Source organism: Abramis brama (genome assembly GCF_963993115.1).
Source record: "Abramis brama genome assembly, chromosome: 5".
Taxonomy (NCBI): Eukaryota; Metazoa; Chordata; class Actinopteri; order Cypriniformes; family Leuciscidae; genus Abramis; species Abramis brama.
Genome location: NC_139967.1, coordinates 43,175,746 through 43,203,098, shown reverse-complemented (window position 1 = coordinate 43,203,098; position 27,353 = coordinate 43,175,746). Strand labels below are relative to the sequence as shown.

At 38.1% G+C, this 27,353-nt stretch overlaps 2 protein-coding genes across 6 annotated transcripts in view; both read right to left on the bottom strand.

The window, feature by feature from the left end:
* lhfpl7 (LHFPL tetraspan subfamily member 7) overlaps window positions 1–24,066 on the bottom strand; it is a 151,590-nt gene extending 127,524 nt beyond the window's left edge. The window contains exon 1 of the mRNA XM_084114178.1: window positions 23,355–24,066. Coding sequence (XP_083970304.1) covers window positions 23,355–23,666 — 312 coding nt within the window. The 5' untranslated portion in view covers window positions 23,667–24,066. The remainder of the gene's footprint in view (window positions 1–23,354) is intronic.
* A 2,770-nt stretch (window positions 24,067–26,836) lies between these two features.
* akap10 (A kinase (PRKA) anchor protein 10) overlaps window positions 26,837–27,353 on the bottom strand; it is a 32,956-nt gene continuing 32,439 nt past the window's right edge. For all 5 annotated transcript variants that reach the window (XM_084115437.1, XM_084115435.1, XM_084115434.1 and 2 more), the window contains one exon: window positions 26,837–27,353. This exon is cut by the window's right edge and continues 645 nt beyond it. The gene's annotated coding sequence lies outside the window, so the exon portion shown is untranslated.

Below are 27,353 nucleotides of genomic sequence, written 5' to 3'. Positions count from 1 at the left end.
GAAAATCCAGTTTTCCGTGATATGGCTCTTTTAAAGTGTCCCCAGGGTGGGGGGAAATGAGAACTTGGTGTATTGTTTATGTGAAAACAACCATTTATGAGAAGCTGGCTTCATAAAGGTTTTTGACCCAACATCAACAGCTCAGCTCTTTATTTGAAAAGATTTAACACATCTGCTCTGCAGGCTGTTGTGCGGTCAGCGATCCATCTGTTCGTGCATGTTACAAATGGCTTGCGCGAGACCCGCTGATGGAAACAAGCCCACAGCAGAGCATGTACCCTACGCATCAAGCCAAGTGAACAATCATTTACGCAGAAAAAATGGTCCTGGGCTCACGGTTAAATCAATACATAAACTACCCAGAGGGTCTCCTGTGGAGCAGGCTGTTTAAGTAATGGACATCATGCGAGGCGAAAGCTCTGACTCAGCGTTCTGTCCTCCACCTAGAGGAAGAAAGCGCCTGCTCTTTTTCTGCCTGGTCCCTCATCATTTCATCTCCTACCTATTTTGCTCAGATTTGATTCGTCATTACTTTGTTCCTTTTTTAGCCTTCACTTTCACTCTGACTATTCAGTTCTGTCCATCCGTTTTCATTTTCTCTCTCTTCCCCCCTTCCGTTTTTTCCATACCTCACAATCTATTTTTAATAAGAACTCATCTTCCCTGCAAACAGGCAGGCTGCACTGCTAACAGGATCTTGAATGTCACAATGGCAGGGAAAAATCAATCAAGAGCAGATACTGTTCAACACTGTGAGCCATGACACGATAAATGCACATCTCTTATGGTCAGAAATTAACTTTTTTTTATTAAGGGGCAATATTTGATCCACTGTAATTGATTTTCCGGGGCCTTTTTTACCTTTATGACAGGCTTCTTCTTTTTTACTAAATTCAATGATTTGTCCACTTATAATTACTTTAGTTGAATCAATTAATTGAATTGTAAAAAAAAAAAAATTGCAGAGCAAATAAAGCTCTTCTAGAATCCATGTGTAATCTAACACAGCAACATAGACCTAACTAGACAGGCCGAGAACAGAATGTGCCTGTTACACTCTTGATTGATCAGTTTGCTACCCAATTGGATTTGGACTGATCATCCACAACATTAAAACCACCTGCCTAATATGGTGAAGGTCCCCCTCATGCTGCCAAAACAGCTCTGATGCATCATGACATGGTGCCAGATCCCACAGAACACATTCAGAAGTATTGTGGAGTCCAAGACATTAGCAGCAGATCCTTTAAAATACCCATATTATGCTATTTTAAAGGTTCCTAATTTTGTTTTAAAGGTCTCCCACAATAGGCTTACATGCAAAACACTTAAATTTTCTCTATATATATATTGCATCATCACGTCTTTCCTCGCTGTGTCTGAAATGGTTTGATAAAGTTTCGGTCTCTCTAAACCCCTCCTTTTCCGAGACTCTGATCTGATTGGTCAGATGGCTCAGTCTGTTGTGATTGGTCTACCGCTTGCATGTCAGAAATAAAACGTCCATTACCATATCTGAATTTCAGCTCTTCCTCATCACTTGTATACACAGTGATACGAACAGTAACGATGGTGTCTGTTTTACTGTATCAATTCCAGCACGAGTCCTCGTCCTTTGGAATTACATGTAAAGTGGATTTGGATTTGGTCTTCTCGACATGTCGACAACACGAAACCAAACTCTTCCAGGCCTCAGCTACAACTACAGTGTTCGAGGGTCAAAGTAGACATTGTTTGCGGGCAGCCAATGTCTCAGATATCAACACAGTGTCGGTTCAGATCCGGGCCACATCTGGTACATGTGGATTCAACACGTACCAGATGTGGGCCGGATCTGGCCCGACACTATGTTGCCGTCTGGGGTAAACCATAGACTGGCATCATGCAAATTTGTTACAAACCTACAGGCAGTAAGACTGGAATTACTGATGACAGTTCAGAATCGGTTCTTTCTTTTGTCAGACAATAACTTGTGCACTTTGATCTTTGAAAATTTGCAGACCTTTTACATTTACAAACATCTATACTACACACTACATGAAAGGTATTATCCAACATAACAGATGCACTTGCAAGTCCTGCAAGTTGAGAGGTGTGATCTCAATGGATCGGATTCGTTGGTCCAGCACATCCCATAGATGCTCAGTTGGATTGAGATCTGGAGAATCTGGGTGTGCAGTGTAGCAGGGTACATTATCCTGCTGAAAGAGGCCACTGCCATCAGGGAACACCATATTCCCACGCAGTGCAAATAAAGGTATTTATTACATACCATACAGTATTTTAATTGATATAAAGGACAAGCAAAATTCTGTTTAAAATAGTTTTATGAATTATTTCATGTCAACTTAGGGATGCGGCCAAAGCCAAATACTTTATTCAGAAAGGCATGAATAATGACTTCTAAATGAATAACAAATTCTACCGAATAATAGGTCAAATATTTGTTAGCCTGATTAGTTAAACAAGCACAAGGATACATACAACATATACCATATTTAAATTACAGGGAAATAGTTAAAAAAAAAATATTTAAATTTAAATAAAAAAAATTTATTTAAATATCATGGACATTTTTGTCACTTTAGTCCTGATCCCTGGTTCATTTGTAAAGCTAATCTCTCACCAGAATATGAAAGAACAGCTTTAAAATTTAAAGGTCACTGACTTTTGTGGAACAATAATGTTTTGAATTGGTTTTCAATACCAAAAGTCATAGTAACTATTTTTATAATACTTTATTTGGAGTATATATTAAAATTTCTGGTCTGCCTACTATTAACTGCCATTGTATGGAAAATACCTGCTCAACTTTTGTTTTTCATTGAATATCCTTTTTCTATGGAAGAACAATGGATTGTGAATGTTGTTTCATTATGAATGCATCACATCACTCACAATTCCCTCTTAGTCCATGCACTGCTAACGTTGTTAATCTCCCTTAATCCAATCCCAGACTGGCAACTCAATCCATCACAGCACACTTTACTGTCCAAGCAGCTGTTTGTTCCAATGTATTGAAGTCTTGGCAACAAACATCATTCTATAACATTTGCCTAAAGCCAAGAAAGACAAATCTAAATCCCAGACCCAATGAATTCAGCTCCTGTGACAAATATTGAAGCTTCTGTATATCGCAAAAGCCAAATTGCTTTCAGGCTGGTCTGCCTGCTAGACTGTACTAAATCAAGACAGGCACGACTGTGATTAGCCTTGAGCCGCGAAGGACCCAGACAGACGAGCTCTGATCAAAAATTTCTGAATTTAAACTAGTTTATGTTCTGTGGTTTCTCACATAAAGTTTGAGGTTAGGACTGGACATGAATGATACCTCATAGAAAGGTTACAGGGTTGTGCACTATTCAGAATTGCACTGAAAATGATTCAGAATTGCAATATGATTTGAAGATAAGGAGTAAAAATTTTAATTAATTGAATTTCATTTAAACTGAAAGAAATTCATGTTCTTTTAACTAGAAAAACAAAGTATGTCAAGACTTTGAATGTTAGCTTGTAAAAGTGTGAAACAACATCTCTTCTCTCTCTGATGATGTGTTTTCGGCATGAAGGCAGGACAACCTGTCACTCACATGAGATCGACCAAATAGCAAAACACAACCATCCAAGCATTTTTTGTTTAAAGCAATAGTTCAAGTCAAGTCAAGTCAAGACATCTTCATTTATATAGTGCTTTTAACAATGTAGATTGTTCCAAAGCGGCTTTACAGAGATACAAGGATAGTTTAAAGTAACAGAGATTGTTTTGGCTTTATAGCAGTTCTTGAATAAAGTTATTTTCCAGCTAAAGTTAATTTGATTGATTCACTTCCGTCGCAACGATCATTAGTTATTAACTTAGGGGCCGCTAATACGACACCGTTTTAACAGGAAACTCTACACAGACTTTAAACGCGAAACCTGTGAGAACGCTGATGGCGTGCACATGCGTATTACGAGTTCAGTCTATTGGTATGCACGTTTGAATATATGTGCGTAGGTTTGTAATTCCCTACAAACCAAGCCTTAAAAAACTACTTGTCTGACCTTAACATTTTTGATACAGAATTTTAGCACTTCGGGGTAGATACGCGAACCGAATTTTCCCGACAACGCTTTATCTGTAGAGTGGTAAAGGGATCCTCCATAAGGAGAAACTAGTTGGCACTTTAGCACCCCGCTATGACATTCGGGTCCAGGCGCAGGTCCTTCATCAGATCTGGATACAGCCTGGATCCGTCCTGCTGCGGGAAAACCTCTGGATAAACAAAAACACTAAAATTAGCGTAGATGCCATTCTTCTTATGATGTAACGAGTACATCAGGATTTATGGGAAGTGTTCCCGGTTCCGGCTGACCTAATCTATGCAGCCTAACATTGAATTATAGAAGTCTATAATGTGTTATGTGTATGCTAGGTCAAAGAGATTGTTTTTAGTCTAGATTTGAACTGACAGAGTGTGTCTGCTTCCCGGAAAATGGTAGGAAGACTGTTCCAAAGTTTTGCTGCTAAATAAGAGAAGGATCTACCGCCAGCAGTCGATTTTGATATTCTAGGTATTATCAACTAGTCGGAATTTTGAGATCGCAATAGACGTGAAGGACTATAATGCGTTAAGAGCTCGCTCAAGTACTGCGGAGCTAAACCATTTAGTGCTTTGTAAGTAATCAGCAATATTTAAAAATGTATACGATGTTTAATAGGGAGCCAGTGCAGTGTTGACAGAACCGGGCTAATATGGTCATACTTCCTGGTTCTGGTAAGAACTCGAGCTGCTGCGTTTTGGACCAGCTGTAGTTAGTTTATTATGCGTGCAGGGCAACCACCCAGTAGAGCATTACAATAATCTAGCCTTGATGTCATGAACGCATGAACTAATTGTTCCGCATTTGTCAATGAGAGCATATGACGTAATTTAGATATATTTTTAAGATGGAAAATGCGGTTTTACAGATACTAGACACGTGACTTTCAAATGAAAGATTGGTATCAAAGAGCACACCCAGTTTCCTAACCGACGACGAAGACTTAACAGAGCAGCCATAAAGTGTTAGACAGTATTCTAGATTATTACGTGAGGAAGTTTTTTGTCCAATAATTAGAATCTCTGTTTTTTCAGAATTTAGTAGTAGGAAATTACTAGTTATCCAATTTTTTATATCAGCTTATTATTCCATTAATTTTGTGAATTGGTAGTTTTCGTTAGGTTGTGAAGAAATATAGAGCTGAGTATCATCGGCATAACAGTGAACATGCTTCCTAATGATATATCCTAATGGTAGCACTTATAAATGAAAATTCTGTCATCATTTACTCACCCTCAAGTTGTTTTAAACCTGTATGAATTTCTTTCTTCTGCTGAACACAAAAGAATATATTTTAAAGAATGTCGCCATTGACTTCCATAGGTTTGAAACAACTTGAGGGTGAGTAAATGATGACAGAATTTTCATTTTTAAGTGAACTATTCCTTTAAAATAGAGATCATGATTCTCCCATGATTCTGAATAGACAACTACACAAAGCAACATGTAATTTGCTAGAGGTTCTGACAAAATGGTAATTGTTGTAGTAAATTTAAAAATATATAAATAATTGTAATAATTAAAAAAAAATCGGTTTGAATGAATAGTTCAGTGACTCGCTCATAAAGACTTCACTTCTGGACTTTCAATCCTGGATGAATCAGCATTTTCGAACAAATCTCTTGAATGGATGATTCAATGAAAAATAAATTTTTTAATAGTCACTTGTCGCCACCTACCGGTATAACGGTGTAATTGATACAATCTTTATTTGAAGCGTCAAGTTACTTTCAAAAGGCGATTTGCTCTATTTTGATCATTACTGTAGACATCAGTGTTTATTTCCAAACTATAAAGTTTTAATCCCAGCACTTCAGTGATAATATTAATAACTGTAATACATAGACATAGACATAGACGAATCAATGTCTGATAGACAAAATAAAGTCCTGGGCTACATTTTTTCTTGTTCGAGAAGCCGTTTCACTTGGATATACATCCAACAGTGAAGAAAGGACAATCGCAACTTCCATTTCATGCCGACTTTAAGGGCCGATAGATTCTGCAGTGTGTGAGATTGAACTGCCAATGCTTTTGTACTCAAAAAGAGTTTCTGTTTGTGATGTTTTTATGCGCCAACCAGGACTCTGATCACAGTTTCTCAACTCTATTGTGGTAACACAGTCTCTATTATTTGCTGTTATCTGTCATGCCAGAATGCCATCCAATCCAAACAGTCGCCATATCTCTGCCACAGATGCTGACACTGAACTCTCCCTCATCCACAATCCTCTCTCTGCTGTTCCCAAAGGAGTCCAAAACCATTTTAATATGTGCCGTGTATTATCAGTGAATAAACCATAGCCAGATTAAATCCCATCAAAAGCTGAACTCACAATGTCATTCGTTCTGTTGCTCTTTATTGCATTCAGACACTCTTGCTTCAATTAGAGCCTCTTGTTTTGAGTTCCTGAGGGAACAAAGCCTTGAGATGGTGAGGTCAGTGAGAAGAAGGCCACTCAGGGACAGAACTGCTCTGACCTGATAAAGCTGGTCAAAAGCCCTGATTCTCATTATTGACATATTTATTAAAGGTTGTCACACTTGTGTAAGTGAAACTCAAGTCAGGTCAACACTGCTCTACTTTTCTCTACAAAAATCATTCTTATAAGACTATTAAAAAAGGCAGTTTACACCTTGTATTAACCTCTTGGTGGACAGGGTTTATGCAAGAGTAAACAGTCCAAATGCGTCTTAAGCCGTATTCGGACGGGACTAGTTTCACAGGGGGACGTTATTGAAATTTCTGTTTCAAAGATGTACTTTGAGATTTTAATCCTGTCCGAATCTGCCATGTCTGTCTTTTTCTCACACGACCTCTGTAAAAATTCCAGAGCAAATTACCTACTGTTTTTCGTCAAACTCGGCAGTCCTCAGAGAAATCTAATCCCGTCCGAATGCGAATGTCTGTGATTGCCGAAAATGTTTTTTTTTCAAAACGCTTTTTCTTGTGTGTTTTGGTCAACGTGAACTACCGTACAATCTCTCGCTATCGCGCCGGTATTCAAGTTTCTGCTTTTTGCGCACCGATAATGGATGTGATGTGTTCGGTACACTGCGAAGAAATAAAAAAATGAAATCAACAAGAAGAGCCAAATCACGTAAACTGACTGTCTACTGTAATATCAGTTTCAGGTAAGATTACTTTCATTTCTGCACTTAATTACATAACGTGTAAATTATATAAGTTAAAACTTTTTATTCCAGTGGGTTTATTATAAGAACCCAGTTCTATAAAATCATGATGATAAATGTATGTTCAGTTTTTTTATACTACAATTTTTATACAATGTTTACAAAACACTAAATACGTTAGGACGTTTTACTTTATATTTCAAAGTGTTTAATTTTAAAAGTACTTAATTTCAAAATACATATGACCATACGCAATCCACGCATTCTGAACACGTGATCTTCTGCGATGCCCACATGTAAAACACAGACACTCGGTAATAAACACGGAGATGTTAGTCCAGTCCGAATCCGTACATGAAATCACAGACGTAGGTTGATAAGAATTGTAACTCAAACGTTGTTTGGAAAACTAGTCCCGTCTGAATAGGGCTTTAGACATTAAAAAAAGACATTAAAAACTCTAATAATATATCATAATAAAGTTTGGGATCAGTGTGATTTTTTTAAAGAATTTTTATTCTTTAAAGACAGTAAATTGATCAAAGTTTTATATTAAGAAATATTCTTTTTAGTGCATTCCAATTAAATAATTTCACAGTACTTAAGGTCTTACTGCACTTGCCGGGGAGGGTTGATTTAACTTAAATTAGCTTTGCAGCCAGTTGCTTAATTTTTTTTTACATTTACTCAACTTACAATGTGACAGTAAAGACATTTGTAATTTATGTTTACATAAATGCTGTTCTTTTAAACTTTTAATTCATCAAAGAATCCTGATGGTTTTCACATATTCAAAATAAAGCAGCACAACTGTTTTCAACATTGATAATAATCAGAAATGTTTCTCGAGCAGCAAATCAGCATATTAGAATAATTTCTGAAGGATCATGTGACACTGAAGATTAGAGTATAATGATGATGAAAATTCTGTTTTGCCATCACGTGACTAAATAATATTTAAAATATATTAAAGTAGAAAACAGATATTTTAAATTGTAATAATATTTCACAATATCCCTGTTTTTATTGTATTTGTGATCAAATAAATGCAGCCTTGGTGAGCATGAGTCTTCTTTAAAAAATTGTATGGCTATATATTTGAATGTGGCACTTTATTTTCTCACAAGTGGAGTACAGCTGAGCTCAGTTGAATAGATCACCCGAGATGGATGTTAATACCAGCTGTAAACAGGGCTAAAGGAAAAAAAGTGAATAAATGAGAATGACACTAATTTGCTTCCCCATCCTCTCTGGGGCTGATCTGATAGGGAGTAACTCCTCTCCAGAGCCTTGTTCCACAAACACAACCCCAATACATCTCTTACCTTATCACTACAACCTATAAGGGAGGATATTTCCATTAGCCGGAGGCTTTGTGTATGCACTGGATGTCCTGACAGAAACAAGAGAGCTGTGCAGTTCTGCTCATAAGTTTACATTTCCCTTGAGGAGTCTGCAATTTGTTTATCACTTAAATAAGAATTGCAGTTTGATTTTGGCTTATATTTTTTATGGTGGGGGGGGGGGGGTATTATGATATCACTTTTTATTTTAATGGAAAACCCATTATAGACTCTGCAAGGCATATGTAAATGTATGAGCAGAACTGTACAGAGAAAGAAGGAAATGTCTTAACTATGACCCTGTAAATCTGCAGTGAGAAAAACCTGGGGTCGTGTGCACTGAGTGACTGGCTTCGATCTGAAGGCTTTCTCCCCTTGTACTGCTCTGCTCTCTGTATAAATGCATGGAGCCGGGGTGTTGCATATCTCTCAGCCTGACAGCTGATCCGCTGGCCCCTGTGCCAGTTTAATATGTGGGTTCTCTCTGCTGGGACCGCCATGCTTCTGCTCTGCTCTGTGTGCAATCTCTCTCTCTCATTCCTGCACTGAGAGGAAGAGAGAGGCAGATTGAAAGAGGGAGAGAGAGAAACTAGGCCTCATCCATCATTTCATTAGACAGCAATGTGGTGGCCATGATAAAACTCGCAGATTCGGTGGTTTGGTTCCACGGGCCGAGTACCCTTAACAGGTTCAGATGCAGGAAATTACTGCTGTCTTCTCAAGATACAGACTACAAGGAACTCAAGGAAAAAGAGAGACGCAGCATGTGTGCTTGTGAGAGAGAATGGAAGCTGCGAGGAGCTGTTCTGTGAACTGTGAGCCCTTCCACTAGTGCATTACATTTATATAAGCATTCTAGACCAGGGGGTTTTAAACAAGGGTCCAGGGCTAGGGGGTGCGTTAATGAATATGGCAATGTTAATGTATTTGGTCTTGGCAGACTAGATCTGCTAGGCATGCAGCTGCTGTTGCTGTTGCAGAGCAAGTATGGATTTGTTACTGCTATTAGATACACAGATGTGCTGCTGCAAACATGAATGCTGCTGCTGCATGAATAGACAAATCCTGTAGTAGATCTAGGCAGGTGGAGCTGGGGAGGTGGAGGAGATCAGAGGAACTCTGAGTGCGTTGCAGGACCAGCTTACAGCAAACACTGAACCAGTTTATTTCAATGTTGAGCAAGCAATCTAATTGGCGGCAGAATCAGCTTGTGGCCAATCAGCTTGTGTCATAAGGTTGAGATTGCTTGCAGATGCATGTAAAGAACCTACAAAGTCTCTATTTCATTTCACACATGCCATTACCTCCTATAGTTGGAAATTTGTAATTTTGGATACAACCTGTGTCATTATTATTATAGCTATGGTGTGGACTTCCTCTATTCTCACAGAATTAGAATGATTAGAAGTTTAGTTATGGTTATAGTTATTATCCTTAGGGTTTTTAGCCCATTTTACTGCCTGTCAAGTGAAAATTGTCTAAAAAGGTCCACTATACAAGCAGTGCAGGATGAGTTACCCAACAAATTGTAACACTTAGGGTTAGAGGTTTTGAAAACCCCTAACTGCCCTAGTGAGTGCAGTATAGCTTTAATATCAGTCCAACATTCAACATTTACTTCATTACTGTTCTGTCACGTCTCTTTGTAATCACTTAAGCTTTTAACAACTTGAGTGAGCATCACTTCCTCCACACCGTGCTCTTCCAGCGCTTTTGTCGCTGTCCAACCACTGTCGCCCAGGGTAGAACGACTTCCTCAACAAGAACTAATAACTCAGCCTGTCAACAGCACACTTGTGCCCATGGGGATCTAGGACAGAGAGAAGCTATATTAGTGATTATGAGTCTTTTTTTATTTTAAGGCATCAAGGAATCCTAAAGTGATGATGAAAAGGTGCGGATGGATATAGCCTACAATGAAATCACGATAATCAAAGAGCAAATTTTAGATGAACAAAGACAATAGAACGTGATTACCTTCAGTCATGATGACACTTATGTTTTCAGTTCTGATGCCTGTATCGAACTGTAATGGGCAATGTAGCTCGAGAATAACCAAGTATGCTTGAGCATTCTGTCGTTTTTCTTGTGACATCAGATCCTGTTTTTTCGTTTGTTTAGATGTCCTTGGTCTGTTGCACTCATATTTCAGTCGAACCGCACCAGAGTTAGTTTGGAAATGGTGGGTCTCGGTCCGCTTGTTTGTTGAAGCACCAAGGTTCAGATGGCAGAGTTCATTTTAATCTAGCCAAACCTGCCAAGTGTGAACATGGTCTAAAATGGACAAAGATATTCACTTTTTCTGAGCTTCATTTAATTTCTTCTCCGTCAAGAGCATGATGGCAGTAGCTGCACAATCACGACTGCTGCCTGACAACATCCAGACAGCCTGCTTTGAAACATGGAGACGAGGCAAAGAGAATAACAAAAGTTTCACCATAAAACAACAGGATCTGAAGCAGGGAGACAAATACAGAGACCAAGACAGGGACCTAAGAACATACCTCCATTATGCAACACAGAAAACATGAGAGAGTATTTTCAAAAGAACTATGCGGGCAGTAACCAAGAAGATCAGGTTTTGCTGATGCAATAGTGAGGAATGTATTGAATGTAAAATTTATTAAGGAACACAGACAGCATGTTTAACATATAACATCAAAACACTGACTTTTTTAGAACTTATAAACATTGACATTTTCATGCTTAAAGCTAGATGCTTTAAGCCAAAGCTATATTTCATTAAAGGTACAAATTTTAATCAGTACATGCGTTCCTTTGGAATCGAACCCATGACCTTGATGTTGCTAGCATGCTCTATTATTTGAGTGACAGAAACACTACTTTTATCCTCATGTAAAATCAGACATGCACTTGATGTGGTATGCTTATAACAAGCCTACTTGTTTTACAGTTAGGGATGGGTCACAATGTATAATAAATGATCAGTCCAATTGAGGCTCATTGTCTCATTATGTTTTTTTGAGTGTCCCACCATAAGTGTTGCATTTCTAAGATGGCATGTCGTAAAATATTCCAACAATACAAAATATGCATCAAGACCCCTTTCAGTTTAGTTCAATTTGTCTATTTGTTTTAAAATGCTAGAATGTGTCTTACTATTGCATAAGGTGAACCCAAAACCAGTCAAACTGTACAGGGATTCTTTAAGAGCAATTAGCTGACTAGTTGTTCAGGCCACCTACAAAAAATTGATTTTGAAAAACAAAAATTGTTTTTGCACATCGCTAAAGAAATGTTAGCATTCAAGAGGGTGACATTATTTATTATAAGAAGGTTATACACAGTGCTGCAAGAATTACGTAATTTTGTAAGCCAAATTTCAGGCATTTAACCAAAAACCCATTAACTTCATGACAATGGAGCCTGAAGTGCAAAATCCCGCCTCAAAACTGGGCTTTAGGACTCATACCTGTAGCACTAAGTTGTTCAGTTAGCTAGCTATAAACATGTCTAAGAAAGTTTGGTAACATTTTTTTGTACAGTGTCCTTGTTATAAGTGTTACATGCACTTGCTGTAGTAATAACAGTAAATTATGCATAATTACAAGCAATTAACCATAAATCAAACCCTAATCCTAACCCTATAGTAAGTACATGCAGTTAATAAATATTACTCAGTACTTAATAGTATAATTACACTGTGACACTCACCTTACAATAAAGTGTAACCAAAAGTTGACAGATAGCTGACCCGAATGAGAAAAACGACCGTAGAGGAAGACTGTATAACAGTGTAAAACACCCCTTGTGGTATACAGCACATACTTGCACTGCATTATAACATACGCGTTGATTTCAATGACGCATAAAATCAAGTTTGCGTAGCTAGAATGTCTGGGACCTAAGATCAGAAACATTGACATTTTTATGCATTCATGCAGCAGAGAGTATGTTTTGTGCTTTAGGACAGCTAGAGCTACTACACTTATCAAACAAAGAATGACGAGAACAAACCAGTTCATACATTAATAGAATCATTATCAGTTACAGTAGTTGGTTTAACCATTTAACATTCACATCACCTCTTTGGAAAACTGCAGTACCATTAGTTACAAAACACCAACAAACTGTCATGCTGTGAACCTAAACACAAGCCCATGAGCCTTAGCTATCTACAGAGAAAGGGGACACTGGGCACGCTGAGAAACATGTGTGTGCGTCCGTATATGGGAAACATGTGACGGGAGTCTTAAAATAAATGGAATAATCTGCACACCAATGAGTCGAGGCAGGACATGATGAAAAAGTACTGTATTCATGTCTTGATGGCCGAGTGAGCACAACACTTAACATGGGACCACCCAAACCTGAGAGAGGCAGCCACCCATGCATGACAACAGCCTCTGTCAGCAAATCTGCATGAAAAACTAATGTGATTGAGCCAGTAAAGCATCTCAGTGTAGAAAATAACTTGACATAAATGACATTTCCTACCAATGTACCAGCAAGTCTGCAAGCTTGACTGCTTATTTTTAGGGGTCTAAGCACAGAAGGTGCAGGGACCCTAATGAATGTTTACTGTTTTGCCAACTATTTTGAGCGTGAGACTGTAAATTGCAGAGATCTCAACTTGGTGGGATGATCCAAGTCCCAATGGTCCCAATCATGGGGGGGCCATGACTCAGGCACCCCACACACATCCATCAGACAGTAGGTGGCGCTGTAAGTACATCTGCATTTTAAGGGATAGAATCAAAATTATTTTCCTCTGAATCCTTGGGTCAAGCCCTACAAGATTCATTAATAAAAAATGAAACTTTCCTCTAAATCCTTCAGTTCCCTCAAATTACATTTGCACGCCGCTTTGAGTTTTTTTAAAAGCTACTTTTTCGAACTCGCCCCGGTTGTTCGTCCGATTAGTATAAATCCGGTTTGTCAAATATCTGATGCCTGTAAGGATAACAGCAATTTCTAACATGTCAAACATCTATATCAATGACAGATAATGGATGCAATACTAATGTTGCCCACCAGAAGGTAAATAACCATTTAGGTCTTATAGAATCAGTGTAAATGATTCAATGGATTAAAATGTTTGTTTGTTTTTTAAAACACAAAGAATTGTTTTGCAGAACTATGGTACATTTAAAATATCGCCTGAATTTAATATAATCTGTTTACAAACAAATCTGATCTCCAAAATGATTATACACTCACCTAAAGGATTATTAGGAACACCATACTAATACTGTGTTTGACCCCCTTTCGCCTTCAGAACTGCCTTAATTCTACGTGGCATTGATTCAACAAGGTGCTGAAAGCATTCTTTAGAAATGTTGGCCCATATTGATAGGATAGCATCTTGCAGTTGATGGAGATTTGTGGGATGCACATCCAGGGCACGAAGCTCCCGTTTCACCACATCCCAAAGATGCTCTATTGGGTTGAGATCTGGTGACTGTGGGGGCCATTTTAGTACAGTGAACTCATTGTCATGTTCAAGAAACCAATTTGAAATGATTCGAGCTTTGTGACATGGTGCATTATCCTGCTGGAAGTAGCAATCAGAGGATGGGTACATGGTAGGGGTGTGCCATATCATACCGTCCACGATAATACCGGTATAAATTTTTACATGATAAAAAAGTGTCATATCGGGATATCACTGATATAGCGACACAATGATGTATGGCGCATTACGTTCCCTAGCACGCACAATAACAACACCTGTCTGAGCGCGAGAGCAGCAAGTCAGCCTCCAATGACGATTTAGTACCTAAAAAGGAGCTACTTCAATAGTATTTTAATAATTCCCGCTACCACTTATAATGCGGGAAATTCCCCCGCAAACATTGATTTTACCAACCGCGTGAGTGTTCAGCAGTGCCGCGTCTTCTCTCTCGATCTCAAAATGGGTTGCACAAGTCAATCGTCGATACCACACTCTTGTGTTTAGCAGTCAGGACATGACGGAATTGTCTTTTGTCACTTGCATCGTAACTAAAGTTTATCATTTTCACTTCTTTTTAAAGGTCCCGTTCTTCGTGATCCCATGTTTCAAACTTTAGTTAGTGTGTAATGTTGTTGTTAGAGCATAAATAATATCTGTAAAATTATAAAGCTCAAAGTTCAATGCCAAGCGAGATATTTTATTTAACAGAAGTCGCCTACATTGAACGGCCCGTCTGGACTACATCCCTCTACTTCCTTCTTTAATGACGTCACTAGAACAGTTTTTTGACTAACCTCCGCCCACAGGAATGCTCCCTCAACTCTACCGAAATTCGTTTATGTACTTGCGCACTTCTTATAACTTACTGTGTTTACTCAGCTCTTACGGTGATTTTCTGAAGTAAAACTGACGCTTCATCTTTTGTGTGATGTACAATAAACTTTATTAAACTACTCATCAGTATATGTTTGATCATCATTCGGACCTGGTCCGAAACAGCAGACTTGTAGGCTATTAATAAATAATGGATACATACAAGCAGATGACAAATACGTTATAATAACCGGAATTAAACTACTAAACTATACCTGTTTCATCTCTATACAGCACTCTAACTCTGTAGGCATTATTGTCCGACTCGAAATGAACACCGTTACTGAGAGTTTCTGATATTATCATCATTCCGTGAGATGAAATTGCCCTGAGAGACTGAGCGCGAGCTCATGAAGCTCCGCCCCCTGGGTCGTCCAGCAGCAGCTTATTTGCATTTAAAGGGCACACACTAAAACAGCGCGTTTTTCTGAGCCCCAAAAAATGACAATTTAAACATGCTTTAAAAAATGATCTGTTGGGTATTTTGAGCTGAAACTTCACATACACACTCTGGGGACATCAGAGACTTATTTTACATCTTGTGAAAATGGGCATAATACGGGACCTTTAAGTCTTATCAGTTTAAACATTTGCGATTTTAAACTATTCAGTACTTTCGCGCGCTCTCTGAGAGATGTTTACTCTGCGTGCATAGCCTACATACAGTAAAGCCGTCTCACAAACAGCTCGCGAGTAACAAAAGTTATTTTTCGCGGATTATATCGCTTTAACGGGGGAAAAAACACGCAAAATTGTGTAAAAATTCCGGTCATGGTTAGTATATTCGTAAACAGTCGGTTATGTCTGAAATAAGCATAAAACGCGCGTGACAGTGTAGGGCTGTCAACGAATATTCTAAATTCGAATATATATTCGAATAGTTTTAAAAAACAGAAATTCGAATGTGAAAATTAATATTCGAATGTGGAAAAACCATAACGCCCGCGGTAGCAGAGGCGCGGCTGTCTGCTTTGCGAGTGGGCGCGCTGCCTGAGAGGTCAGGGACAGGTCACAGGAAGAAGCGTTAACGGTAAACAGAAACATTACTAAAGAGTAGGCTACTGTACTGACTGAATAGATATTGCGCAGCATGAATAAGGTAGGTTAGATACAGCAGTTCCATGCACTGCAGGCTTCCACTGGTTTGATTATTTACCGTTTCATGTCAAGGAAAAGTTCAATTTTTACCACAGCACAGCTCGCTCGGAGCGTTCAATGTCGGATTCGCGTCTAGTTGGACTCTTGAACATTTTGAATTCGCGCCGCGCGTCAAAAGCAAAAGTTTGATGCGCGGAGAGCGTGACGCCTCATTCGCGCCACAAGACCTCCAGACGCGCGTAAACGCGTCTTTACATCGACTTAACGTTGAAATCACTCGCGCCAGACGCTCTATTCGCGTTTGGTGTGTGAACGCAGCGGGTGAGGGCGAGAGAGAGAGAGAGTGCCTGCGAGTGAGCGAGCGAGAGTGAGGTCTGCGGTCTTGGCCATTAGGAGATTTACTTGTTTGTTTTTGTGTAGGTAATACGTTGTCAAATATGTTTAAACTTAAATAAACTACCTATACAAGTAGTTATGTCTCTTTGTATTAATTTGTCCTGTTATTGACGTAATATGCGTCATTGACAAAATGGCAACCAGATGTTCGAATAGTTCGAATATTCGTGTGTTTTTTAGAGGGAATATTCGAACGTCATTTTTGAGCAATTTTGACAGCCCTATGACAGTGTGACAGACAGTAAAACAGTAATGGATCCGGGCACTAGCTCTAAAAGTGACAGCAGCCATATGTCTCTCATTAATGTTGTCGTCAAAACAACAAAAGATAGCTTTCATTGTAAGGAATCAGAATTAATAGCCTATGTATTTAATTTAGTCAGGACTAGTGTTATTTTACATTTGATTACCTTATTCAGTTTCTGTAGCATTTCTGAATAGTGTTAGACTTACCCAAAAACCTTTCTCTTTATTTGTATCTTTATTATTTTGTATATATTTTTTGCTACTTTTTTCAATTTAATTCAAAGATTGAAATCAAGCTTCCTTGTGTTGTGTAAACTCTTAAAAACAAAATGACCCAATTGTAAAAACACAATGAGTGAGCAAACATTTAGGTGAGATAATGTAATTAAAAAAAATTGTCTACATTTTTTTTTTTATATCGTCATAAATATCATTATCGCAAATATTCTTGAAATATCGTGATATAATTTTGAGGCTATATCGCCCACCCCTAGTACATGGTGGTCATAAAGAGATGGACATGGTCAGAAACAATGCTCAGGTAGGCCGTGGCATTTAAACGATGCCCAATTGGCACTAAGGGGCCTAAAGTGTGCCAAGAAAACATCCCCCACACCATTACACCACCACCACCAGCCTGCACAGTGGTAACAAGGCATGATGGATCCATGTTCTCATTCTGTTTACGCCAAATTCTGACTCTACCATCTGAATGTCTCAACAGAAATCGAGACTCATCAGACCAGGCAACATTTTTCCAGTCTTCAACTGTCCAATTTTGGTGAGCTCGTGCAAATTGTAGCCTCTTTTTCCTATTTGTAGTGGAGATGAGTGGTACCCGGTGGGGTCTTCTGCTGTTGTAGCCCATCCGCCTCAAGGTTGTGCGTGTTGTGGCTTCACAAATGCTTTGCTGCATACCTTGGTTGTAACGAGTGGTTATTTCAGTCAAAGTTGCTCTTCTATCAGCTTGAATCAGTCGGCCCATTCTCCTCTGACCTCTAGCATCAACAAGGCATTTTCGCCCACAGGACTGCCGCATACTGGATGTTTTTCCCTTTTCACACCATTCTTTGTAAACCCTAGAAATGGTTATGCATGAAAATCCCAGTAACTGAGCAGATTGTGAAATACTCAGACCGGCCCGTCTGGCACCAACAACCATGCCACGCTCAAAATTGCTTAAATCACCTTTCTTTCCCATTCTGACATTCAGTTTGGAGTTCAGGAGATTGTCTTGACCAGGACCACACCCCTAAATGCATTGAAGCAACTGCCATGTGATTGGTTGATTAGATAATTGCATTAATGAGAAATTGAACAGGTGTTCCTAATAATCCTTTAGGTGAGTGTATATTATTAAATGTTATCTTACTATTTATATCCTAATGAAATTGAAACCATATATGTCAAGTTGTCAGATGTGACTGAATATATTGCAAGTTGTCTCTTTTAATACATAGAATAATACTTTCATAAAGAGTCCTTAAAATCTCACGTTATATTAGAAAAATACATGGCAGTGTATTGTCTACATGAGTTTTTGGTGCTTGGACCCAATATAATAATAATTTATTTCATAATCCTCATTAACAGAGCTTTTTTTTATATATATATATAAAAAAAAAACTTTGTGCAGTGTTAATAATGACAAAAGTTTTTCAAAACACCCTCCTGCCATTGGTCAGACAAACAGGTAGCTCTTCCCCAAACTCACACCATTGGTTAATTCAGATTCAGAAGTCGATCAAACACTCAAAAGTCAATGCTGAAAGCAGAACAGAGCCACAGTGTTCACGCTCTTGGGGAGTCAGTCTAACAATGGTTTATTTACAGTTGTCTCAGCACTTTAAACTGGGTGAAGAGAAAGTATATTAACACTGAAAACATTATTATGCAAATCAACTTTAAAGATGAGCATTTTATAGCTTACTCAGAAACAATCAAACTCTTCATCTCCAAAACAACAAAGATGGCAAGGCTAACAATGCTCATAAATAAATGATTCAGCAGTCAGAGTTGTGTACACTCAGTTATGTATGTACTGAAGCATTTAGCAGAAGCCACGCACACATCACTGCCAAACAATACTCCCAAATCCATTCCTTTCTTTCCCTCTAATGCCTTGCATATGGGCAGAACAATCTTTATCCTCCGCCCTTCAAATTTCACTAAAAAAATTCAAAGAAATGCAATTTATTATTATCTCCTTTCAAATGCTAATGTTTCATCCATACATAAATCATAAGACACAAGGTTGTTTGTGCTCCAGAGAGAGAGAGAGAGAGAGAGAGCTTTAGGGTATTAAGGGAACAAGAGGAAGGCTTCTGTGTTATGATCTGAAATGGAAAAGGTCTAAACAAAGCAACACAGAAGCTGAACTTCATTTTATGGACTATATATATGTCTGTCTGGGAAAACTGAAATAAACTTATTAATTTATTAATCTATTCATGTATTAACTTAAATTTAATACTTTGAAAATGTATTTTTAGGACTAGGGTGGGATGTAGTGCATTAGATTAAAGGGATACTTCACCGCTGGCAAAATGGGCTTTCAAAAAAAAACATATATAGTAGATATATAGTAGAAAACACCAAAAAAAATAAAAATTATTGGTGCTACCTGACAAAAAGTAAACGGAGACAAAAGGATGTCAAATAGTCCAAATAGGTAGGAAAATTTCAACATGCATAATGCACTGGGTATGTTGCCGTCCAAGGCCACTACCACCAGTCTACGAAGGATACGCTTCATCAATCAAATACCGCCTTGTTTTAGTAGGAAATCTCCTTAGCAAACTTTTAGTCAAACTTTTAGGATGCAAAGAATCGTAAATTCAGAGAGAACGCCACGGAAAATCTGAAAAAACTCGTAGTAAACTGTTTTAGGCCAAACAGAGGAGGGGGAAAAAACTGCCATTCTGTTTGTTCCGCCAATGTCAGTGATAAACCTACTCTTACAATAACTGCTCTGTTGATCCATCTGTTTGTGGCTGATTTGCTGACAAATAAACGTGAATTTCTCAGTCCAAGAAACACGGAGAAAGAGTAAACATTGTTCATGACTGCCAACACTGTAACAATACGAAGCAGGTTGAAAATCTGTAAACTTTAGTTTAAAAACAGTCAATGGAATGCATTTAAATATATATATTGTATAGTCAACGTATAAAGATATAAAATCAATTTGCTTTTGAAAGCAACAGATGAGTTTATTTGAAAATATTTGACTTTTTACTAAGGATTTCTGTAAATCTGAGCACAGTTTGTTGAGATCTCTGTTGAACGTCTCCATTTACGGCTCTGCAGTATTTTTAGCTTTTCAGGAGCATCAACTGAGAAATTAAAGAGATATCATTTGTGATTTTTGTGAACTTTTGTTCAGACTTACAGCAAAAATCTGATCTGAAATCCAGATTTTATCCAAATGGGTTTTGAAAGTCTGGACAGCAAAAAAAAAAAACACACAAAATCTTTTTCTTTTTTTTAAAATCTGATTCAAACCACATATGGCGATTCCAATCAGATTTTTACAGATGCGTCTCAGTCTGGACGCTCTGGCTGCTCAATCAGATTTCAAACTGTCTTTTGTGTGTAGAGAACGTCAAAACTAGTGACGAAAATGTCAGGAGTATTCACATGGTGTTCAAAAACTTGGTGTTCAAATGCTATGTTCAAGCAAAGATTCATTTTCCTGTGCGACGGAGGAGTTCTGCACTGCAACTCGACAGGGCGCTTTTTTGAGAAAAAAATCTGATTTGCCTGCAGTCTGAACATAGCTTTAATGTCCTAAGAAATTTGATCCTCTCTGAAAATCATTAAAAATGTATGAATTATTGACTAGAATACAACAGGTCTAAAGACCCCCTCATATAATTGAATTTTGAGCAACACAACTGGAGTAAAAAGAAATGTAAAAAGAAGAACATCAGGACACAACCTCAATGAATGGGTGTCCTCTTTTTGCCATCCCTTTTAGCATTTCATAAAATCTGACACATTTCATAACAACTTGTGGATTATTCTGTTCAATAAACAAAATGCACACAGAGCTGCCATTTTAGTTCACATGCATTTCACACGTAAATCTCCATTATGTCAGGAGCTGTCAATATGAGCCCACTTTCCACATCCATCACAATAAAACCACATTTCCCACTAATACAAAACCAACTGTTCAACTACAGGTGTTTATGAAAGAGTGGCAGAGTTTTTGTTGTCAGGTAGTGTTTAAGGAGAAAATTACAAGTAGAAAATTAAGGAGAATTCTGACTCATTAAGAATTCAACGCTGCTTAAATGCTGAAATGCCAGTGGTGAAAGGTCAAATATGGGTCAAATTTAAAGTCTCCCTGTAGTCAATAATTTTATCCCTTTAAACTTATCTTTGATCACCAAAATGACAAAAAATTCCTTAAAAAAAAAAAAATTCTTCATGCCTTAAAATAGCTTGAATGTATACACCCTTGCCTCATTTAGTATATGCAGATCTACGAATATGCAAATTAGCCCCGCCTCCACTCACTCACACCAGCTCAAAGATCCACTCATTGACAATCACACTCTGACCTGATTGGTTGCAAGGTAGTTTGTGACGTCAGAAACAACAGCGATTTCAAACCGTGTTTTTGAGACTGTCTTTGGTTCACTGCAGTTTTAAGGAGAAAATACTCAGCAATGGTGTTGACTTATGAATTTGCACATGGTTTGTTTTAAAACACATTTAAAAAAAAAACACATAAAACAACACTAAAAGCTTGATTTTCACCACAGGGGGACTTCAACACTTTTTTCCTAAACAGTTGTTTTTATGAAATGTGTTTGTTTCAACATTCTGACAGTGTGACAAAGCCTTTTTCCAATATCAAAAAACAATGTATTTATAGTGTATTTTGACTGAAAATGGGTCAAAATGAACCAAAGGCAATAGAAAAGTTAACAGTGTGAAACAAAAGATGCAACTTTTAAGCATTTTATATAATCCAGCGTAATATGATACGTTTGCTATTATAATGGTCACATTAGGTGCACAGCAGCACTGGGTGAGGTGGAAACACAGATGTTCCCCAAGGACAAATCAGCTATGAGTTTATTGAGGACAGTCCGATGAAGTCTGATAAACACATACTCATGTCTCACTAACCTTTCAGGAAATCATGAGCCTCTATTAGCACAATCCCATTGCTTAAGTGATGGCTTTTTTCAAGTGACCCCATTTTAGACACTGGCTAATTTGTAAAGGTTACAAGGTTGTAAACTGCAAAAGGAAATTTCAACAGGCTGTGTAAAACTGTGTTATTATTCTTGCCAGTAGGACTGATCAGCATTTACTGGGATGGTCCCATTTCTACTCTTGCTTTATGGGCTTTGAATTATTGAAAATGACTGCTGCACTTTGCTGCTAAGAATAGATCTGTATGTCAAATGAGCGAAAACTACCATGGTCCTGCTCTGAGATAAGCAACGTTTGCCCTTTTATTTCCCATCATGAAGAGGGAATGTGCCAGAAGTCATCTATGCCATGTGATTATATATATATCAAATATATGTTTGTATCGCACTTTTCACAATCCATGTTGTTTCAAAGAAACATAATAAAGCAATATAATGGCGATTATTCAATTAAGGCACTTTTGACTACTTGCACTTCTGAAATCTTTTCAAATGAAACTTCTTCACACTCGTGTTTTGTCTCTTTAAAACATTTAATTAATGTCCTAGAAAAAATATCTGATCATGGACTTGAATAACCAACCAATAGGTATAATCTAGCTTGGAGTAATGTGGGATAATGTGGATTCTTGCTACTGTGATGGTACAGTATGACAATTGTATCACTTTTTGGATTAAAACTTGGACTTTTGGCATAATGACACTATAGTTATGACACATGATTTAAAAAAAGGTTACACTCCATTTAAGGTGACATTGTTACATTGTACTCACTCAAATAAGTACTGAGTAATATTAATTAACTACATGGACTTACTATAGAGTTAGGGTTTGGTTTAGGGTTAGTTAGTTGTAATTATGCATGATTTACTGTTATTCTAAGTACATTTAGTAACGTGTAACTACGTCACCTTAAAATAAAGTGTTACCAAAAAAAGCTCAAAATGACATTTCTGATGTTTAAACTGTCACAATACCAATATAGGGGTATATAATATCAAGGTTGAAAAAAGTGTAAAGTTTGAAATTCGCCAATTTGAACACTTTTTATGAATTAGAAAAAAGATTAATGTATAATATTTCAACACTTAAAAAAAATAGGGAAAAGACATTAAAGTTTTTGGTTATGCTTTATTTTAAGGTGTCCTTGACTTCTTGTTACAGTGTAATTATAGAATTAGGTACTTAGTAATATTAATTAACTACGTGTTGTAGGGTTAGGATTAGGTTTTTTGTAGGGTTAGTTGCATTTAATTATGCATCATTTATAGTTATTACTATAATAACTACATGTAACGTGTAACAAGGACACTGTAAAATAAAAGAGTTACCTAAACGTTTTATATGTTTTAACCTACTCTTTAAAGCTAAACATGTCTTAATAGAAGCATCATTTCTTTGAAATCAGCCTGGGACTGAAAAGTTCCCCTGTGTGATTGTTGCTTCTTGTGCACGCGCCATACAAACTGATGTTGATGTAGCTCTGCATGTCAGGCTGCGTTTGATTCAAAAGTTGCAGTATCCTCAACATTTATAGCTAATACTGTTTTAGGTTAGTATTTTGCTCATATGTTAACCATATATTCAGCCTACCTGCCAAGAACTCGAAGGAATCTCTTGAAATTTCCCCAGCCCGCCGAAGGTGTAACATCTGTACATATGATCCTGAGACTCGGAGCAGTGCCACAGGAGCCCGAAACTCACGGAGTCCTTGTTTTTCAGGTGGTCCTTCACTATCCATGCGGGAGAGATGAAACTGAAACTGCAAATCGCGACCAGGGAGGAGGACAGGAGCACCCAAAAACACCCGACACAGCTGAACATCCTCACGGCACCGTGGGGTAACGAGCCCGGAGACAGATCGATTCCCAGCCCTTTCCAATTCCGATCAAACAGCGCGTGCATCTGGAGCGCGCTCACTCACTGTGTGACATCAGATGAGCACCAATAATCACATAAACACATGAGTTACCGATACGCTGAGAGTGCCACTGAGAGACAGATCAGATGCACTAGTGAACTAGTGAGCGTACACAACTTTTCAGCTAAATGTAATTCCAGCACGATCCAGTTTAATACAGAAGATATTCCAGTAAATTCATCTGACTGAGAGGAGGCAGGTGGAGGACAAAAGACAACAGTCACACCCAGAGCTCAAGCACTCAGAGCTGAGCAGCCACAGCAGGTGCTCACTATGTGGTAAGATCTGAATCCTATCCGCTTGAATTAATCACAGCCCACATATAACCATCATCATCATCATCTTCCTCTCGACACTGAGTCGCAGCTCGCGCGCTGCAGGAGTGAGAGCACAAACTTACTGCGCTACAAGCCTGTCACAGTCACATGGATGTGGGCGTCACCGCCACTGCGAAGGGGTTCAGACGAGTTTTTGATTCATGAAAATCTGAATCAAATACCTTTTTTGTTTTGTTTTTTCCCCCAAAACCTGAAGTGTAGCCTATAATAAACTTATGCCATCATGATAGTTTTCGTGCCCTGCGTTTCGTTCGCCTGCCTAACCTCAACATACTCGCACCAATAAAGACACATTATTAAATTTAATATGACAAAGTATAATCCAGAAATCTAAACAATAATAAAAACAGGTGATTCATATTTGAACTATCGTATTAGGATTCTTAAGTAGCCCGTTTCCAAAAAGTGTGAAAGCGTAGCGTCTTACACTGCCCTCTGGTGGTGATTTACCATGCCATGGACTTTTCCCTTGGAATAATGGACACATATTGAAAGCATACATAGTATTAAGCATCAGATAGAGCACAAACATCATGGACATTTCTATAATATACATTTTTCTAGTAATGCAAAGCACAATATATTTAAATGGCTAGAAATCACCCCTCGAGCCCCAACGATAACATGGTGAATATGAGATGGGAGGAAAAATTATACACTCACCGGCCACTTTATGCTGCTGACTACTAACGCAAATATCTAATCAGCCAATCACATGGCAGCAACATGGTAAACACAATTTGCTGAAGCAATCAGAATGGGGTGATTTAAAGGAATAGTTCACCCAAAAATGAAAATTCTGTCATTAATTACTCGCCCTCATGTTGCAACACTTTCGTTCATTTTCGGAACACAAATGAAGATATTTTTAATGAAATCTGAGCGATGTCTGTCCCTCCATTGACAGCTACACACTTTGATGTTTCAAAAAGTTTATAGAAATCGTAAAAATAATGAATTGAGCGGTTTAGTCCATATTTTCATACAACTCACACATCAGTTGTGGTAAACGCATGTTCGCTTGATGTGCGAGAACCAATGAGGTTCATTCTCGTGTTATGCAGCACATTTGAGCTTTGAACCTCACCAATGAGGTTTGTTCTCCCATGTCAAGCAGATTCAGTTGAGCTTCTTTTTATGTTCACTTATCAATGTTTAAATGTAAATAAAAGCCTAATTAAATCTGCTCATCATATAACGCAATGGAGGAAAAATTGGACTAAACCAATCAATTAATATGAATTAGTTTTACAATCTCTTTATGAACTTTTTGAAACATCAAAGTGGACAGATTTCAGATTTCATCAAAAAGATCTTCATTTGTGAAGATGAATGAAAGTCTTACGGGTTTGGAACGACATAAGAGTAATTAATGACAGTATTTTCATTTTTGGATGAACTATCCCTTCAAGTGACTTTGAATGTAGAATGGTTGTTGGTGCCAGACAGGCTGGTCTGAGTATTTCAGAAACTGCTGATCTCCTAGGATTTTCAAGCACAACCATCTAAAAAGTTTACAGGGAATGGTCAGAAAAAGAGAAAATATCCAGTGAGCAGCAGTTCTGTTGGCGAAAATGCCTTGTTAATGCCAGAGATCAGAGGAGAATGGCCAGACTGGTTCCAGCTGATAGAAAGGCAACAGTAACTCAGCTAACCACTCGTTACAACAGAGGTCAGCAAAAGCAAAGGTCTCTGAAAGCACAACACATCAAACTTTGAAGCAGACGGGCTACAGCAGAAGAACTCTGTCAGCTCAGAACAGTAATCTGAGGCTACAATTCACATGGGCTCACCACTATTATACAACAGAAGATTGGAAAAACATTGTCCGGTCTGATGAGTCTTGATTTCTTCAGCAACATTCAGATGGTAGGGTCAAAATTAAACATGAAAGTTTGGTTCCATCCTGCCTTGTATCAACGGTTCAGGCTGCCGGTGTTGTAATAGTGTGGGGATATTTTCTTGGCACATTTAGGGCCCTTTAGTACCAATTGAGCATTGTTTAAATACCAGTCTACCTGAGCATTGTTGCTGATGACCATGTCCATCCTTTTATGACCACAGTGTACCCATCTTCTGATGCCTACTTCCAGCAGGATAATGCACCATCATGTCACAAAGCTCAAATCATCTCAAACTGGTTTCTTGAACACGACAATGAGTTCACTTTCCTCAAATGGTCTCCACAGTCACCAATTCTCAATCCAACTGAGCACTTTTGGCATGTGCTGGAGCGGAGATTCACATCATGGATGTGAAGCCGACAAATCTGCAGCAACTGTGACACTATCATGTCTACGTGAACCAAAATCTCTGAAGAATGTTTCCAGCACCTTTTTAAATCTATACCACTAAAGATTAGGGCAGTTCTGAAGGCAAAATGGGGTCCAACCCGGCACTAGCAAGGACTACGTAATAAAGTGTCCGGTGAGTGTATTTTAATGCTTTCTGCATTTTCTTTCAAAACCTTTGTGATGGAACTAATATGAGGTGGAAAGCAAAACAATATTTCAATGCTTTTGTTGGTATTTAACCATCTACCTATTGGTCGATGAACTGTCGTGCCAAAACACTAGCCAATGAGACCTTTTCTCTGCAAGCCCCACCTACAGAACTTAAATTCTGCTAAAGCATTAAATGCATGCGTTTTATTTATCTAAAATTTTGACTTTGGCGTAACTTTATTTTCTCTTAATTCATTTTTAACTGAGTTATGCTCAATACTTGGGCCCAAATCCAGTTTCACAGTGCATATCGGTATATCCTCCCGTCTACACAGGTAAAGACAAAAACAAAAAACAAACACTGTGTCAAGGGACGTTTCAACATTATATGTATTTAAATCAAACACATTTAAATATATTATAGATTAAGTACACATATATGTCAGAAAACATATTAGTGGTACATAGTACCAAAAGTCTTTTGTCTGTTTCTCGTCCACATCTCAATGAGGTCCAAAGCAATAACTTCATGTCCAAGTACGCATTTCAAAAACAGTCATCATTGAGATTTGCTTAGACAGAGTTTTGACATATCATACAAAAAAAAAGAACAAAAAAAGACAATCACCATAAAAAGAGCTAACATTAATATATGGCGGGAAACCAGGAATCCACATTTATATAGAACGGGGATAAACATTGCAGTTCAGTTTGCGTATCTCTACAGTCTAGAATCAGGTTTTAGATGGAGTTCTGCAGTCAGGGAACATTCTCCTGTTCCCATTCCAGTTTCAAATGTAACATAAGTCACTTCAGCTCCATGAGAGCGGGACAGAACAGTCTCAGACACTGATTGACTTACATCCACTATGACATACCATAAAACTGT